Here is a 17,862-nt window from a genome sequence, read left to right as displayed (position 1 = left end):
TCAGTGTGCAAACCTACTTCATAAAAAGCACTGTACATTGAATTACTCATGAATCATTGGATGCGGTAATTTCTTTATAATGTAATATGCTCAAATAATCTATAGAAGAGTAGTACCATAGATCAGTAATACAGAGGCAACTCTAAAAGCTTTAGGAAATGTTATAACCTGCTGGTTCCAATTGTGTGAAGTTTTTTTTTGTTTAAAAATATTTAGTTAAGCTGTCTTAGCTGGATGTGATCCATTACTATATACTGTGACTACTTTCCTCTTTTTGTCTCTTTCTCTTTAAACTATCAACAAATCCAGAGACTAGGAACAGTAGATATTTCCCAACTTTCCAAAAGTAGACTGTGAAATAAAATGTTCACCAACAAGATGCAGACATTGACAGCCTGAAGAGTATCTGAGTGTTTTCAAATGTCCTGTTTTTCCAGTGAATTTTTGATGTTTATTCACTGTAGAGATTGAGCTTTTAATTTTGGTGGGAAATTTTGTTTCTGGACTTTCCAATTGCAAAGATAAATTTGCAAATGTGGGCCACATCACTGTTGATGTGTATCAAACACATTGGAAAAAAAAAGTATGAACTGCTCCTTTTTGACAGTAGAAATTGAAGCCTGTGATCATTTAAATTCCAGTATTATTAGAAATCTTTTTATCAACATGCCTGGTTAGCTTTTGTATTCTGTGTGAGTAGATGCTGCATTTATTGAAACAGTTTGCATTCCTAAGCATACACTGCTTAACCTTTTATTTTCCTTGTGGTTTCTCAAGGGATCCCACTCACATATCCCTCATATATGTCTCCTAATTGCATTAGCTGTGCCATGACACTGAGGCAGTAATTTTTTAATGATAAATATGATGATCTATTCCCACCCATCCAGGTAATATAACAATATGAACTAATCAGGGTCGACTGACACTATCCAGCTCTGCAGGGACTCACTGAAAAAGGACAGATGGTACTTAATAAATTCTTCTAATCCTTTTGAAAACAGTGTAAGCCCATGTGTTATATATCATCTGATGACAGCACTTTTGATCACCACTAACTTTGTATGACTTGCATTTAGGAGACCTCTACCTAAAAGGGCCAGTACCACCCATTTCAAGATTCAGCACAGTATAGATAGTAAACAAACTGAAAAGTAATGTGTTTGGATCTGGGAAACAAAAGAGAAACAGAAGAAAGAATGGACACTGGATTTAATAAAGAAGATCATTGCGTATCTGCACAGAAAAGAAGGTTCTTAATACAATTCTGTGTAATGATGGATATTTTTCTACCCTGGTCTTCTGACTATCCTCTCTAGTATAACAGACTGAATTCCCTCCACAGCCAATCTCGTTCGTGGCAGAAGGCTGATTAGTGTGTTACTAAATTGCACAGTTGTCATCTGTCTTTAACAGGCTTCTCTGGTGTGATTCCTAATTTTTTGCGTCTCATGAAAAAAATAGTGTCACACTTCTCCAATACTCATGAAGTATCGCAGTAAGACTAAAGTTATTCATTGTTTCAATGTTACTGGCAATACCAAAGAGGTGGCAAGGGAAGGGTCTGCAGGTCCTTGCACCACTGAAGGTCAGGATGAAACAGTAGTTACAGAGGATAGAATCACAGAATCACCACAGGATCATCAAGGTTTGGGAGAGACTTTTAAGATCATCCAGTCCAACACCCAGCACTGTAACTCCTGAACCACTAAACCAAATTACCCAGTGCCAGATCCAGATGCCTCTTGAACACCTCCAGGAATGGTGGCTCAACCACCTGCCTGGGCAACTTATTCCCATGCCTGACCACCCCAATAGTGATTTTTTTTTCTAATATCTAACCTGAATTTCCCGTGTCTCAGTTTAAAGCCATTTCCTCTAGTCCTCTCACTGCAGGTATGGCAGAAGAGATTGGCCCCAACCTTTCTAAAACCTCCTTTCAGGTGGTTGTAAAGAGTGATGAGTTTCCCCCAAGCCTTCTTGAAACTAAACAACCCCAGCTCCCCTCAGCTGCCCCTGAGGAGACATGTTTCCTAGACCCTAGATCAAAGATCTTTGTGTGAATGGGTGGATTGCTCACGTTTGGAAATAGCTTTATTCTCACCACGCTAACCCCCAAAAGTCACCAACCAAGCAAACAAAGCATACCCAAGCTACTCCGGGGGATGCGGAGATGCGGGGGATGACGACAATGTGGGGGATGCGGAGATGTGGGAGTTGTGGCGGAAACGGGGATGAGGGGATGCGAGGGACACGGGGCATGCGAGGATGAGGGGATGCGAAGGATGCAGGGGTTAAGGAGGATGTAGGGGATGCGGGGGATGAGGGGATAAGGGGATACGGGGGATGTGGGGGATGCGGGGGACACTGGGGATGCGGAGAGGCGGGGATGTGGGGAATGAGGAGGGTGCGCAAGATGCGGGGGATGCGGAAGATGCGGAGAGGCGTGGATGCGGAGAGGCGGGGATGCGGAGAGGCGGGGATGCGGGGGATGCGGGATGCTGCGGGGACGATCCCGCCTCGCCGGCGGGGGCGCTGCCCGCGCTGCTGTGCCGGAAGCGCCCCCTCTTCCCGCCCCGCTGGGGGTGGCGGCCCCGGGCGCGCCGAGCGGCTGCGGCGATGCCGGGCAGGAAGACTTCAAAGGAGAAGAAGCGGCGCCGCTCGCGTTCCTGCTGCCCGGAGGGAGCGCCGGGGCCGGACGGCAGCGAGAGGAAGCGGCGGAGCACCGAGGCCAGCCACGGTGCCCTGGAGGTAGCGCGGACGGGCGGGCGCTTCGCGGGTGCGGACAGTGCCGTCTCTCCCGCGCCTTCCCGGGCGCAACCCGCCCCGCCCTGACCCGCCGGGCTGTTGCCCCTCCAGGGCCGACGCGGTGCCGCTGCCACAAGACCGGGCCGGGACGGCCGCGAAGGGCGGGCGGAGCGGAGCGGTGCGGCTCCCGCACCCATGGCCGGGCCGGGCCGCGTCGCCCCCGGGACACTGTGTGGCTGCACGGGCGATAGCGATGTGCGGCACGGGCGATAGCGATGTGCGGCGCAGGCTCGGGGGCGGCTCTCACGCTTGAGCATTGTGAGTCTGCTCACGGAGGTGTTGAGTGCGAGTACAAAAATGCCTGTGGCATGTACGTCTTGAGTGAATTCTGAAGCTGTCAAATACATTTCTAGCTTGGTATTGTTATTTTTTTGTCTTTATTGTAGAAGTAATCCATTGATGTATAGTATGGAACGTATATTTTCTAATATTGAGTCGACTTTTTTTCTCCAAAGACTGTGTCACGCAGCACCAATTTCTGTCTTAGCAGGGTAGTTTTAAATGATGGATTCTAGTGATTTAATTGCACAGCAAATCAGAGGGTTGGATTTCTTCTGCTTTAAACCATGCTTTCATGTGTAAGCAGCAGCTAAATATTTACAGGTAATATTTACCAGTTAATATTTGCAAGTACTTTTTGCCTCTTAAAGCTCTAAAAAAGTCTCTCTAGCATAAAAATGGTTTCAGTAATCAAAAATGTAGCTTCTGCAATGCACTTGCTTTGCAATATGAAACACTGTTTGGAATCTGAGAAGTCCACATTAGGATGTACCTTGCAGTTATGAAGGGAAAACTATCACAAGTGAAGCTGTAAGTTTTTTTCTCTAATTCATTAAAAAATGTGAAAGCTATACTTGCCCTCCTTGATTTTAGGAAGCAAAATGCAATGTATCTTCTGGAGAAAAAGTGGAAGAAACTGAACAACCCAGTGATGTAGAAGAAGGAGGATTAGATCTCACTGTGTCACTCAAACCCGTCAGTTTCTACATTGCTGACAAAAAGGAAATGCTTCAACAGTGTTTCTGTGTCATAGGGGAGAAGAAGCTACAGCGGATGCTGCCTGATACTTTGAAGGTACAGAAAGAAACTTAACATTGATATACTTTCTATGGTCTTGAAATGCTTGTGTAACAAAGCACACTTATTTCTCAAGTCTAGTAGATTTACAGTTTAAAAGCTGCCTGTATATTTCCTAAGTAAAGAAGTGTCTATAACGTCAAGTACTCTTCTTAAGTAGTCTCCCTATCATGTATTTGGAAGTGAGACTTTTTAAAGATTTGCTGTAATTGTTCCAGATTACTCTTTCTACTGCTCAGCCTGAACTGCAGGCTTCATTTTGTAGTATCTCCCTATATTGGTTAGTTAAATGCAAAAGGAGTTTCATAATTGCAAGGAGTAAATTAGCAATGTCCACTAATTAATGTGCTAATTTGTTAATAAAAGGTTGATTTCTCTTTGTGTCAGCTGATTTGCTTTTTATGATATTAAAGCAGTATCTGAGATAAGAAAATAAAACCCCTCCTTGATAAACTGCTTCTGAAGCTGTACTTTTATGGAGTAAAGTTAGAATTTTCCTGTCTTGGAACATACACATTTTGAGTCTTGTGAGCAGCGGTACGTAGAAAAAATAAACTAGGCTAGTAGTCTGTACAGAAGAAGAGGCTGCAGGTGAAATTCCATTTGTGTGGTGTTAATAGTTTTAAAATTTTTGTTTCTAGTTTTTAACTTAATGAGTTGTATTGTTAATATAAGTGAGGCAGGATTTCTTCATTTTTGAGCATACAAGTTTATCCATTTGTCATGTCTGGGAGAATGAAAGAGATCAAGCAGCGGAAAGCAAAGACGTTACTGAGTTTGTTAGGAAATTGCCTGATAGCGTAGAACCAAACCTACAGTAGGATTGTGAGTGTTACAACATGTTCAGCACTCCCTAGTTTTGGTGCTTTTATGTGGTATAACTCATCTGAAAGTGTCAAATTACCACTTTATGTCAACAAGAAGTATGACAGATACAAAGGTAACTGGAATACCTGTGAAATCTGTGGCAGCATGTGGTGGGTATTAAGCATAAGAAATGGATCACAGTTTACATATTTCTGTTACTTTCTGTGTTGTGATATGCAACTGCTGGGGTGTTGTCACTAGCAGTATTTGCTTCAGTTTGTGAACTTGGGTTCAACAGTTCGCTGTGGTCTTTGCAAGTTTTACTATGTCATCCACCTCCTCCTAAGTGATGGAGAACTAGGAATAATCAGGTCTGCAGTTGTTTGCTGTCCCATGCCTTGCACATATGGTCAGGTATTTATAATGCTCAGTGTTGCAGCTGCAGTGGAAACTCCAAGCCATACATCAACTAACTGAGACTGTGTACTTGCTTTAATTTTTCAGAGAACACTACACCTACACTATTCTGGTAGTTGTCAATACTGGAACACCCAGTTTTCTACAGCAGTCACATCAATGCAGATCAAAATATGGGAGGGGCTTGCAATCCAAGTTAACTCTTCATTCATTACAGAAATTTTCTCAGAAATTTTTAGTAGTTTGTGGTCTGTCTTATCTGTCTTCTTAGAACTGTTCCATGGATGAAATCAAAAGGCTTTGCATGGAGCAGTTGGAGCTGTTATCTGAAAAAAACCTGTTGAAGATACTTGAAGGTATGAGTGAAACTCTTAGGCTTCACTGTACAGCTGACAATAGTCTGCCTCAAATGAATTTGCTACTTTATATATGTATCTACACACACCATTAAGTATACATTAGTGTGTACATAATCCCTCTATTCAGCTGAGACACATGGTTCATGTACTTTGATTAAGAACATGACATTCCAGCTTTTCACTATCTTATGAACTTCCACTTCATGTTTAAGGGCTGTAGAACTTACTTGTAAATGCATTGCTGTCTTTTCAATGAAGTGGAGCTCTAGGAATCTTGAATGCTGTGGATTATCATGCTGTTAATTCCATCTCCTGTGCTTAAACCTATAGTATTGTACTAGGAATAGCTAATAATTTTTTTCTTAATACAGTATAAATGAAAAATGTCAACCATTTGGCTAGCAGAAAGCTCACAATAAGCTTTGTTTTGACTAGGTCTAATTTTAAAACTTCTGCTTTAACTGAGGAAAAAAATCCTCTCATGCTGATTGTAATAGAGTTAATAATTAAGAGTAAACCTAATTATGTAGTATTAATTTTATTACCTGCCTAAATTTTCATGTTTGAAACTGTGTATATCTAGGCAGGATTGGAGCTGATTCTGATACTGACGAGGAGGCAGATGGAGGAGACAAGACTGGAGATGATTCAGTCAGTCAGTGAGTAAAAGACAAAACACTTAACTTATTTAAGAAGGCTGAACAGTACAGAGATTTTTTGGGAGAAATGATCAAGTATATAATTGAAAATCCTAAGTGCTGTATCTTTAATGAAGTATTACTTCAGTTGAATGTTAGTGAGCTGTGACTACTAGCAAGCACTAAACTTACAAACATGACATTGTCACTTTATAACATTAAATGTGTCTTAAGCACATGTGGCATACCACCCATTAGTTGAGTTGTGGTAATTAAACAGTCACATTTGTAGCCTGCAATAGAAGACTGTGGTTTAGGTTAACTTTGTGTGAGCTAAAACAGGCTAAGTAAGCTGTTCCCCCTTAGGTCAGTAAATTGTGTAAGTGTGTTTTCATTTCACCTGAGATTTATCCCTTCTCTTCAATTTTTTTCTGATCCTTCATTCCTGCCCCTGTTGAAGCAGCACTGACTCTTACCTGTTCAATGTACTCTGTTAGGGCTGATACAGAACGTAACATTTCAAGAACAGAGGGTTCACAAGAGTACAGGCTTCTGGTTTCTTATTCTTACATTGGCATCTGTCTGTTTTGTAAAGGTCAACATTTTTTAACCTTTTCTTGAAATGCTTGTCTACTTTTTAAGACCATTTCTTTGTCAGAAAGAGTTCACCTGTGTGATAGTTTCTATGGAAGTAGTAGTGAAGGGGAAAAGAAGTCACTAGTTTTCACCCACTAAACATCAAATTTTATGGGCCTAACTTGCTTCTAGAAGACTAATAAAGCTTTTATATTTTCAGTACTGACCTGCTTACAGCTGGTCCACAGATCTAATGCATGCTTAATAAACCTCTGAGACAGTACAAGGCAATGCACCAGTGGTGGGCAGATTAAAGTACCTCTCAGCTGCTGTTTCTGTTGGTTTATCTAAACCTAATGAATAGGAATGAATGGATGGGAAAAGCAGTAACAGTGATCCAAATGTCACAGTCTGGCCAGTATTTTTATTTAACAGAAATCTGGTTTCTGATTCTGTCGTTGATTCAGAACAAACTATGAATTTCTTTGATCATATCTCATTATAGAAATGTACTAGAAAACGGAGTGATACTAAATTATGTTTCATTCTTGTGATACAATTTTAATACCCTCTGACGCTATTTTTTCTAAGGTTCTGTTTGGAGCCCATTTTTCACTGTATTCCTCTTTGCTATTTGTTGTCCACCAGAGCCCACCTGATTGTGAATGTGTTCAGTATTAGGCCACATAAGGATTAGTTTTCTTATTTTGGACATTTCCCTCTGCTGGCTGTTTAAAAAAACAAATAGAAAAATTCAAAAACTACAAAATATGGTAAATAGATTGTCTCTAAATGTAAAGGAGTCTCTGTTAAGTGATTGATGTTTTGCCAGTGAACTTCCAAATTTGTAGGCTTTTTCCTGCTTTGCAGTCATAAGTGCAGTTTTTGCTTGTTTTCTTTGTGCTCCTGGGTGCTGGGTTGTTTTCAGGCACACACTTGCCATCTGGTATTTACCCCTGTGGGACATTTTGGTTATCTTCATCATTTGGAATCACTGAAACAACAAGCTACATAAGTCACTGAACAGATACATTAGCATTTGGCTACTTTGGTTCACTGTCTTCTGTTCTTGTGGTCTCCTCAAACTTCACCTGTAACAGGACTGATGGAGTTTTCATAGCTCATTAAACTATTTGATTAACATCTGTCATTTGAGATACTTTTCTTAAGGAACACCATAAGGACTTTTTTCCTCTTTTTCAGTTGCTTGTGTTAATTATTTTAGTTCTCATTTGTTATTGAAAACTATCCTTGGAACAAAATTGGTGGCAAGACTCTGACAAGGATTTGAGACTTGTAGAGATGTTTTTTAGACTTGGAAATAAGTGTAAAGGCAAATTTTAATTCAGGAAGGTTTGTCATCTTTATGTCAAGAATAGCAGAGATACTGATCTTATGCCTTACTCAGAAGACATAGGTGAATGTTTCTTAGTGATAATTAAAGTGCCTGTAAGGAAAGTTATCTGCATGGCTGTCTGTCATGTTTTGGACTCTCTTCTAAGTCCACTTCATTGAGGTATTTTTTCCCCTCACAAAACTTTTTCCTCATGCTCTTCAACCTCATTTACCACATAAACTTTTTATCCCAGCCACCAGTATTGCTGTGCTACCATTTTAGTCCTTAGCCATCCACTTCTATGGCCAGTAGTCCCTTTCCTGACCCGTGCTGCTGTCTTACCTCACTTTGCATAATCTACTGGAGTTGTGGTATCAATTCACGCTCAAACCCAAGTGTCTTTAACAGCTGTGCAAATTCCTGTAACAAATTGTGTACAGAATCCACATGTCTGAACCCAGGTAAGCATTGCACAAGTGTGGAGCATACCAATATGAAATGCTCGGTCTACATAAAATAAGGTAAATTTAAATTTACAACATTTGTCATCAACAAACTGTGATTGTAGTTAACTTTTTTCTGCTGAAAAGATGATATTGTGAAATCGCTGTTCTGTTTAAAAAAATTAATTAAAAATGCTTTATGTATTGCTCGGTAGAGGGACTTTGAACTTCCTGAAAAAGAAGTATCTTCAAAAACTGATAAAAAGAGGGAACTCCAAATTACTGTTGTCACTTACGAGCATAGCATGAAAGAAGAGTGCGTTAAATTTGTATACTGTCCCTTGATTTTAGATTAACATATCTTCTGCTCCTATTGTTTGAAGACATGATATTGTGCTACCTCTTCTTAAATCTTAACCACAGTATAGATAATTACGGAAAAATATTTTTCACTAGCATACAAATAAAACAACTTAAATTTAAAGAGAAGCTGAACTGTGAACTGAAATGTGTCTAGTGGGCCAGTAGATGGAGCAAAATGCCTGCCCGTGAATGGAAGTCCTGAAGGTTCACCAGCAGTATTGCCCAATCTTGTCAATTCTGAGAGTAAAACCTGCTGTTAAAGTATTTTCAGGTTCTAAAAGTTCTTTTGCTGACAGTAGGTAGTCTTTAAAGGAATGTTTTACTGTAATGATTGATAGAGTCAAGGCAACAGAAAGAAATTTTATGATGAGTTTCAATGTATGAATTTTTTCAGGTGAAAATTTCTTTTTACATGATTGTTGAAATAGGTGTAGGTAATTTGGCAGCTATTGGGGTCACCTTTTATTGGGGTAATGTAGATTAAATTAGCAGTGGTCAGAGAAGGCAGAGACAACTCAGGCTGCAGTGTGATCAGAAGGCTCACCAAAGAGAAAGGACTTTATTTTTAGTAACAGCTTCACTTTTATCTACTCCTGCATATAACATGCCAGTACACTATTGATCAGCAGTTCACCTAACATACATGGAAAGATTCTACTGGCTACAAGGCATTCACATTCTACAGGTGGTTCTCTGGTCCTTAAGGATGCACTCATCAATCACCTCAGACCTTAAAGAGATCCACACAAACACTGTCACTCCCACAGACAGCCATTGTTTGAACTGTAGAAATCACTGAGTTTTCTGTCAAAGAGGTGATTATAATTCCTCAAGGTAGTACTAAAGATGTGAAATTTATTGCCTGATACTACTAGGGCAAGATCAGCCTTTTTCAAGTGACACATTGCTGTCCAGTGCAGGGATGAATTTGCCTACTTGCAGAACCTTGTCTATTTAGGAATTCAGCATTGGGTTTTACAGTCCATTTGACACCGTACTCCCAGACCTCTTGTCCTACTTGTTGACTAGACTAGCCGGAGGTTTGCTCATGAATAACAAGCATTTGCATACTCATGCATGACATGAAAATTCTAGAAGTAGTGTGCATTTTTCATTCTTTGTAGTTTCCAGCAGCACAGTCTTGCAGGCCTTTAGGACCTGTGGTCCCCCTTGCATTTGCTGGCACTTAAACATACATGTATGTGCATAGAGAGATTAGTATCATCTTATTTGGAAAAAGAGTTGGTACAGCCATATAGTCAGTTCAATGAGAAGGCAGGACAGATTGTGGTGTTCAAGTCCAGGGCTTCACTAGATAAGTGTACTGACCTGTTCATTCTCTGCTGGCCCTTAATCTTTTTTTCACTCTGTTTCCCCATGCTTGTTTTTTTATAATCTATCTCCTTCTGTCCCTTTTCCTGTCTTTGTTTTTTCCTCAAAATATCCCATTGCCTTACACATTCTTACTGTCCCCTTGAAAACATACGTCAGTACATTTTGTGCAGTCCTGAAATGTTCTTCTCCGGCATCCAAAACTTGATCCCCTTGCTCTTTGTAGACAGTAACACCTTTCAGCCTATAAGGTGGTTTTCTAGCTTTGCTGGGTTTCATTACCATGAAATGGGCTGATTGCTGTCCTTTCACAACCTTAGAAGCAGCTCAGGCAGGGTGATCCCTCTGCACTGACGAAGGTACTAGGGTTCCTCTGCTCGCTGTTTTCCCTCTGCTCCTCCTTGGGACTGTGCGCTCATTGTGACTCTCTGTTACGTGCATAACCTAATGGATAGGACAATATAACAGAGAATTGTGTGTGATGAACCTTAGCAAGTGACTGGAGAACAAAACCTGAAATTTTTGGGAAGGTCTGCTGGCAGCATCATGAACAGATTTAGCTGGTGGTCTGTGCTGGCATCTGGCCTACCCCCACCTGGTAATAGAGTTGAGTGGGGGAAATGGTGCTACTCAGGAGTCTGGTCCTGTCTCAAAGAACAGGACCAGTTCAGTTGCCTTTGGTCCTAAACTAGGCTGTGCAGGCTCAGTGTAGTGGTAACTGGTGTGAGTCTCAGTTACCACTGACTGTGACTTAGAGCTTTATGGCTGTTTGCAACCCACTTAACAAATTGAACATGGTAATATATGTTGTCTGGTGTTCCTGTTCCCCCATGACAGCAGGAAAATTGAGTCTCTGAGGAACATATCTAAACCATCTCAGATCTAATTTTATTTGTTGAACTCCTGGGCTTATTTTACATCTAACAGAAGAGAGTTGTGATCCATCTTACGACATCTTGTAGTGAAAGACTACTGGAACAGAAAATAAGTGAGCAACTCTCACTTGAGAAGGTGGCAAAGTTCAAATAATTATCTGAATGAGTTAGCCATATATAAAGAAATTCCTGCACAGCATAGCTATTTGAACATCTACTTTGTATCCATTCCTTCTCTTTATTCCCTTCTTGGAAATGGAAAGTCCAACAGAAATTAAAAGGTTTGGAGAATACATCTTGAGTTGACCAAGCAGGAAAACAAGCTGAAAGAATATCACTGAGTTTGGGTTAAAAATCACAGTAAATAGCCTGTTCTCAGTTTATTGTAATGGCACAGGGCAGTACATTTCTCTTTCCGTAATGAAGGTGCATAGCATTAAAAATATTTCTAGAGGTGCTCTGTGCATATGAAAACATACAAACATATGAAAACAGTAAGTAGTATTTGAATGCAGCAGAAACTATAGTTTTTCTAGATCATTTAACTATGTGACAATTTATTTTGAGTTTTAGAGAAAAGCCCCTAAGGTGAGGAGCTTTTTCTATATAATCATTCAGCTGTGGTTCCTCAGCTATAACCTCTGAGGATGGTTACTCTGAAAGGTTAGGGTGTAGTGGAAATAATTGCTTTATACTTGTGTATTACTAGGCAGAATAAATAAAGCTTGTTCTCAAGTGCTCAGATTAGGACTCTGTATGTTCCTTCTGCCTTTATTCCTACTGTAGTGGTCTTATTGGCTTACCATCTCATAATTTCTTTAGTTTCTAAAAAAATTTTAATTTTAATTATGCTGATTAAAATGTGTTCTTAATTTTTTCCAGACAGGACAACAGTATAGACTCAACTTCTTCTCTGAGAGAAGACAGCAAGCTGGAAGGTCAGGAATCAAAACAAGGTATGTGGTAGAGAAAGTTAAAATTTTGTTTTCCCAGTGTTGGTTAGTGACTGACTCCAGATTTATGCACAGCTCTGTTGTGAACAGTAGCTGCAATCATGAAGAAGTATCCGCTTAGAAATCTTCTCTGGGCACAATTCCGGAAAAGGTGATGGGAACATTGAAGAAGGCATTGTAGGCTTCTTAATTCTGTAGGAATGAAGAGGTTTTTGTGGCTAGAAGCAAACTGCAGCTCTTCCAAGTTTGCGAGTTTAGCTTTTGAAACATGACTAAAGTTCTTGCAAGGCTCATTTGGGTCTTCATATGTAGTTTTTCAGCTGAAGAGGAACTTTGGTCATTTTGTTTCTTGATATGTAGGTGATTGCTAATACTGCTATTACTATTCCCAGCATTCTTTGAGTGTCAGTTTTACTCTGCACTGAGATGATTGCATTCATTGAAATCCACTATAATAATTGTTTGCCAAAGGACTGCTTGTAATTTAGTTAGTTCTTTCAGTCTTGATATATGATACCTTGCCTTTTTTATTGTGCAGTGGTGAGGTCCAGCAACATGGTGCTTGACACCCACCGTTGCTGTTAACTAGCATATTTTACCTGAAGTCAGGGCTGGTGGAAGTACACTCAAATCTTTGAATCACTGAGGATGAACATTATGTCTTGTATACTTTCTCTTTTTAAATGCAGAAATATAGTGGGTGAGACATTCAGGTACTACAGTGATTGGCAGAATAAAAGATGCAAAGTCAACTAAGCTATTGGTGTGCATTCAAGTACTTCATACACAAAGAATTAGTATTTTTAACCTGCAGCAATATTTGTTTTATTCCACTCATTAAATCAGCACTGTGTAACAACTGCCAGTATTAGTCTGTGCATGAAGCACTAGAACAGAAGATGTTTCCGTCTCTCAGTCTGTTTATTTTCATTTGTAGCTGTATGCAAAAGCATCAGAAATAGCTTTTCCAATCAAAGAATGTTGCAAATTCTTCTAAGTTTCATTTCTCTTCTGCAAGGATCCAACATTATTTGAATTTTGTAATAACTTTGTGCAACCTTTTCTGAAGTAGTTAGTGATAGCAGTTAAATGGAGAATGAAAGAGCTGTAATAAAAGCATCAAAACATTTAGGAGTAATTTGCTTTGACTTTGTCAGGAATCCTTAAAATGTTGGTTTCTGTACTAAATGGAGGAATCTTAGAACTGACAGATTTCCTGTGGTTTTCTTTCACTTTTGTTTTGTCAAAGGGAATTGATCACTGTTGCAGGTGATGGAATTTTTGTTTTTTATTACTTTATGAACCAGAGTATCCTGATGGCTTTGGACTGTAACAGTGGCTCCACTCACGATGTTAGCTTTAAAGAGCTTTAGAGAATATCAATATAAGTTAAAAAGTGTAACTTCTGTTATTCTTCTGTGCTGCAGCCTGAGATGCTATGGGAAGAAAAGGAGAGAATGAGAGGATAATGGCAAGTGGATAAAATAAAATTTAAAAATGGAATTAGGGGTATTAAAGTGAATTTTGCAACTCTACATGAAGGGAAAAGTGGAAGTTATCAAAATTAAAAAGATAATGAGAAATTCCAGCCATGATATTTACTACTGTATAAAAATACAGCTGCAAAAGAGTGAAATAAAGGTCATTAGTTCATTCACCATCTGTAGGCCAATAAGCTTTTAGGAGCACTGTATTATACAGTGCTGGAGTTTCCAAACTCTGAATAGGACCCAGGGCTGTTCTGTCCATTTTCCTCACCCTTATGAAGTCTGGGACAGACATCAATGACTTAATATTTTGTTTCTTCTTAATGAGGCCATTTAGTTCCAGAAGGAGTCCTATGGTGGGCTGAGCCCAGCCAGTAGTAGGCACATACCAGTCCCTCAATTACTTATCCCGCAGTGGGTTAGAGGAGATAATCAGGAAAGCAAAATTAGAAGAACTTAAGAAGACAGATTAACAAGTGAAGCAAGAGCTGTGCACTGAAACAAAACAAAATTAAGTATTTATTCACAACCTCCCACTGACAGATTTTTAGCCGTTTCCTGGAAAGCAGAGCCTCAACATGCATAACAGTCACTTGGGAAGACAAATGCCATAACTGTCAACATATCTCTTTCCTCTTTATTTCCTCAAAAGCACAATGTTGTACGGTAGAGCACATCTCTTTGGTCAGTTTGACTCAGCTTTTCTGGCTCTGTATCCTTACCAGCCTCTTGCACATCCCCAGTCTACTCTCTATGGGGTCAGAGTCAGAAAAAGAGAAAGCCCTGAGGTGGTGCAAGCACTGTTCCACACTAGCCAAACTGGTGTGTTATCAACACTGCTTCAGAAACAATCTAAAAGCAGCATCATGCAGTCTGCTGTGAAGAAACTTAACTCTGTCCCAGGCAGCCTCAGCATGAAATCAGTTTAACTTTGGCAGTGAATTAAGGTGAGTATGTTGAGAAGTTAACTTTCAGGCTTTTGAAGTATGATCCATTGATGCACCCATTTTTTTGATCCCTGGAAGTGCTGCTTGGTTGATGAGCATGTTAGGTAAATGCTGACAAGAATTTCCATTTCTTAATCCTGTTGGTTCCCATTGCTTCTAACCTTTGATTTACTTTGTGTCTCGCAAGGTAAAGTTGAAAAGATAGTGTTCAAAGTTGACTCGATACAATGAGAAATAGGTAAACCTGCATCTAAAACTGAAATATTGATCTTGAGGTTACTGTGACAGTAGGAATAGGGCAAGACTACTTAGGATCAAAGAAGACTGGTATGTTCATCTAATGAGTACTTTCTATATACACTGCTCTGAGGAGGATTTTTTTGTAATCTTGTTTATATTTTAGGGTTTCAGATTTTGTTCCTTAAAAATTGTGATTTATCTTGCAAAAAACAAGGACTAAAAATTATCTGTAAACTACCACATACTATCTGTATGTCTTACCACATTTTCATGAGCTGAATTTGCTTTCTCCTTAGCATTGACTGGAATGTAGGAGGTGCCTCATACATTAGCTGTGTATTTTACCAAATATGCTGTATTTACCAATATTATAACCAGTTTTTGCAATCCTGTAAACCAGTGTTATGAGGTACTGGATTAATTACTATTTAAGAGCCTAAGTCAGAAGTGCATTCTCAGGGCAAATGTGCAGTATTCTTAAGTCTGAACTTAAATGCTGTGGCAAATCATAGACTGATATGGAGTGATCAGAAGTGAGTATCTGACTATCTCTTTTAAAATGTCTGTAGTACAAAAATTCTTCATTCTTGAATCAGTAATACCCTCAGACTAATGTTTTAAAATATTAGTATTGTTTATAAAACCATTTTGAAATATTTTGATCCTCCATTCCTCCTTCCCTTTGTTTTTTAAGCAGAGAAATGCTTTTATAGCTTTCTAAATAAACAGTATTTACTTTTTTTTCCAGGATGGGAGGAATGTTGTAAACTCCAAGAAAAATAGATATTTCCTAAGGTTTTGGGGCAGTTACTGTGAATTTAAACCAAATGCATATGGATACCAAAAGGCATATTAAAATGTTTAAAAAGAGAACGTTTTTCTAAAGCCTTTTTTTTTCGTGTGCACATGGTAAAAATATTGCAAAAAGGAATTATAAAGTCTTTAGAATCAGAAATTTTACCATCATCTGAATAAACATTATTCATATTAAGAAGGAACCAATCCTACTGTAAGTTTCCACAGATACAAAGGTTGGTGAAGAGTAATTACTTTTGAGGCCAGTGTGTCAAAACCAGTAGTCTCTCTATAGCCAAATTGTGAGAACATTTACTCAGGTTCTTGTAGAGCTTTGCTTTTATTTTAGTGCCGTCTTTCTTTCTTTAAGTACATTTTTAAAAATAGACTCCAGATTTTAGCCACCGTTGAAAGCCAAAGCCATAAATTTCTCATGTTTTTATTGAGTTAAATACATCTGGAATACTTAAGATAAATTCTGAATAGTTGTACCATAAATGGGATTTTTATTAATTTTTAATGCTGTGTCTGACTACAATGTCCCAGCCCTCTTAAAATAAATAAAATCGTTGAGAGTAATTTTTTCAGTTGTATTTTGAAAATTGAGTTTACTTAATAGATAATAAACAATAATCAATTTCACACTGAAGAAGCTTTCTTCCAATATAAAATCTTACAGCATCATAGTTAGGCACATAGGTCATGTAACTTCATAAGAGGGCATAAACCTTTCTGGTACTGCTGTTTTGTTACTTGGCATGTTCTTTTAAACTGACATGAAAAAGCATTAACAATTCAATGAATTATATTAAAAGTTGGAGGGAAAAAAAGGAATTGGTTGTCTTAGAATTATAGGTCTTTTTGCCACTCTCTTAATCTGTAGAATAACACTTTAAGCTGAAATGATTGTGTAAGTTGAAATAAAAACAGTTCTGCTAGGCAACTATATGATTGCTGTGCTTGTGTTACAGGCAAGGGAGAAGATAGTGATGTTCTCAGCATAAATGCAGATGCATATGATAGCGACATAGAAGGCCCATGCAATGAAGAAGATGGCTCAGATGTGCAAGAAAACACTGCCAGAAGTGGAGCTGGTCAGATAGATGACCTTCAGAAAGACATTGAGAAAAGTGTGAATGAGATATTGGGGTTGGCAGAGTCCACCCCAAAGGAGCCCAAAGGAGCGACCTTATCTGTTTCTCCAACAGAAGATGTTCAGCCATCAGCACAACAGCTCGAGCTTCTGGAGCTTGAGATGAGGGCCAGAGCTATTAAGGCTCTGATGAAAGCTGGTGATGGAAACAAACAGCCCTGAGATTGCTTAGATTTAATTTTCAATATATGTTTTGAAGAAGATGTTCTCTTCAGTGCTGAAGTGTATTTGATTGGGTATGCCATTCCTCACTCAGACTGTGTTGTATATCTTGACCTGTGGTTCATTGGTTTCATTGCCTTTAGTGTGCTGCTTCCATGACATGCACAAACAGAGGTTGGTGCTTCCCTGAGATCAGGTGTCCTTGTGCTGGGTCACCTCCCCAAGGAGTCACACAATGTAGAGGGCTATGGTAGGAATGTGGTGCCTTCTGGAAAGGTTGTAGTAACTTGGAATCATAGAATGGTTAGGTTTGGAAGGGATATGAGACTGATTGTTTCTCCTTGGGGCCTGTCTTGTCATAGTGCAGGTATTCTCATTAAAATGAGTGGTAATATTTAAAAGAATACTTAATTTTTTGAAATTTGAATTCCTAAAGGGAAGGACTTTTACCTTTCAAATAAATAGTTGAACATGTTATTTTCAGTTACGAAAGTGCCTGAAAGAGACAGAGCTGAGTTTTTTACACTGTCATGTGGTTTTGTTATTCTTGTCCACTGTTTCTTCTGTATTATAACTGAAATAAAGAAAACATTTTTTTCCTGACTGTAAAGCTTTTCTTTTGAATATTTGTCATAATGTTTAGCAAATCAAACAATTGAGATGACCTTGAGGTTTTATCATTCAATGGATGTAGCCATTTCATGTACCCTGTAACGAGGAGAATCCACTTGATTTCAGTATAAATGTTGTTTTTAGAAAATGCATTTAATTTATTTATGAGGTTTTAAAAAATTCTATTTTTATCCATTTCAAAGGCATTCTTTATAAATAAATTGAATTTTAGGATTAATTTTCATGCTATTATATCTTATGCTGCTGGTTTTGTATCTGACTGCTAACCAAATGCATATTAAAATATTTGTGCGGTACTTTACACATACACACATCAATTTTTTTTTTTTAAAGGTACAAAGTTTACAAATGTAGTCTTTGTTAAGTAAAATTATATAGTATGATATACCTTTGCTTGGTTGATTCTTAAAAAGGAAATTGCATACTTTACAATGGTAGTATAGGTAATTTCCACATGCTAT

At 38.8% G+C, this 17,862-nt stretch overlaps 1 protein-coding gene across 1 annotated transcript; it reads left to right on the top strand.

Moving 5' to 3' along the window:
• Window positions 1-2,575: 2,575 nt before the first annotated feature.
• Window positions 2,576-17,371, top strand: CAAP1 (caspase activity and apoptosis inhibitor 1). Its single transcript, XM_071581268.1, has 6 exons — window positions 2,576-2,751; window positions 3,682-3,882; window positions 5,381-5,465; window positions 6,052-6,127; window positions 11,914-11,987; window positions 16,425-17,371. The coding sequence occupies exons 1-6, from the start codon at window positions 2,620-2,622 to the stop codon at window positions 16,766-16,768; spliced, it is 912 nt and encodes a 303-aa protein (XP_071437369.1). The 5' UTR covers window positions 2,576-2,619; the 3' UTR covers window positions 16,769-17,371.
• Window positions 17,372-17,862: the final 491 nt, after the last annotated feature.

Source organism: Pithys albifrons, chromosome Z (genome assembly GCF_047495875.1).
Source record: "Pithys albifrons albifrons isolate INPA30051 chromosome Z, PitAlb_v1, whole genome shotgun sequence".
Classification (NCBI taxonomy): Eukaryota; Metazoa; Chordata; class Aves; order Passeriformes; family Thamnophilidae; genus Pithys; species Pithys albifrons.
The sequence above is the reverse complement of the archived record's forward strand: the minus strand, read 5'-3'. Positions and strand labels throughout refer to the sequence as shown.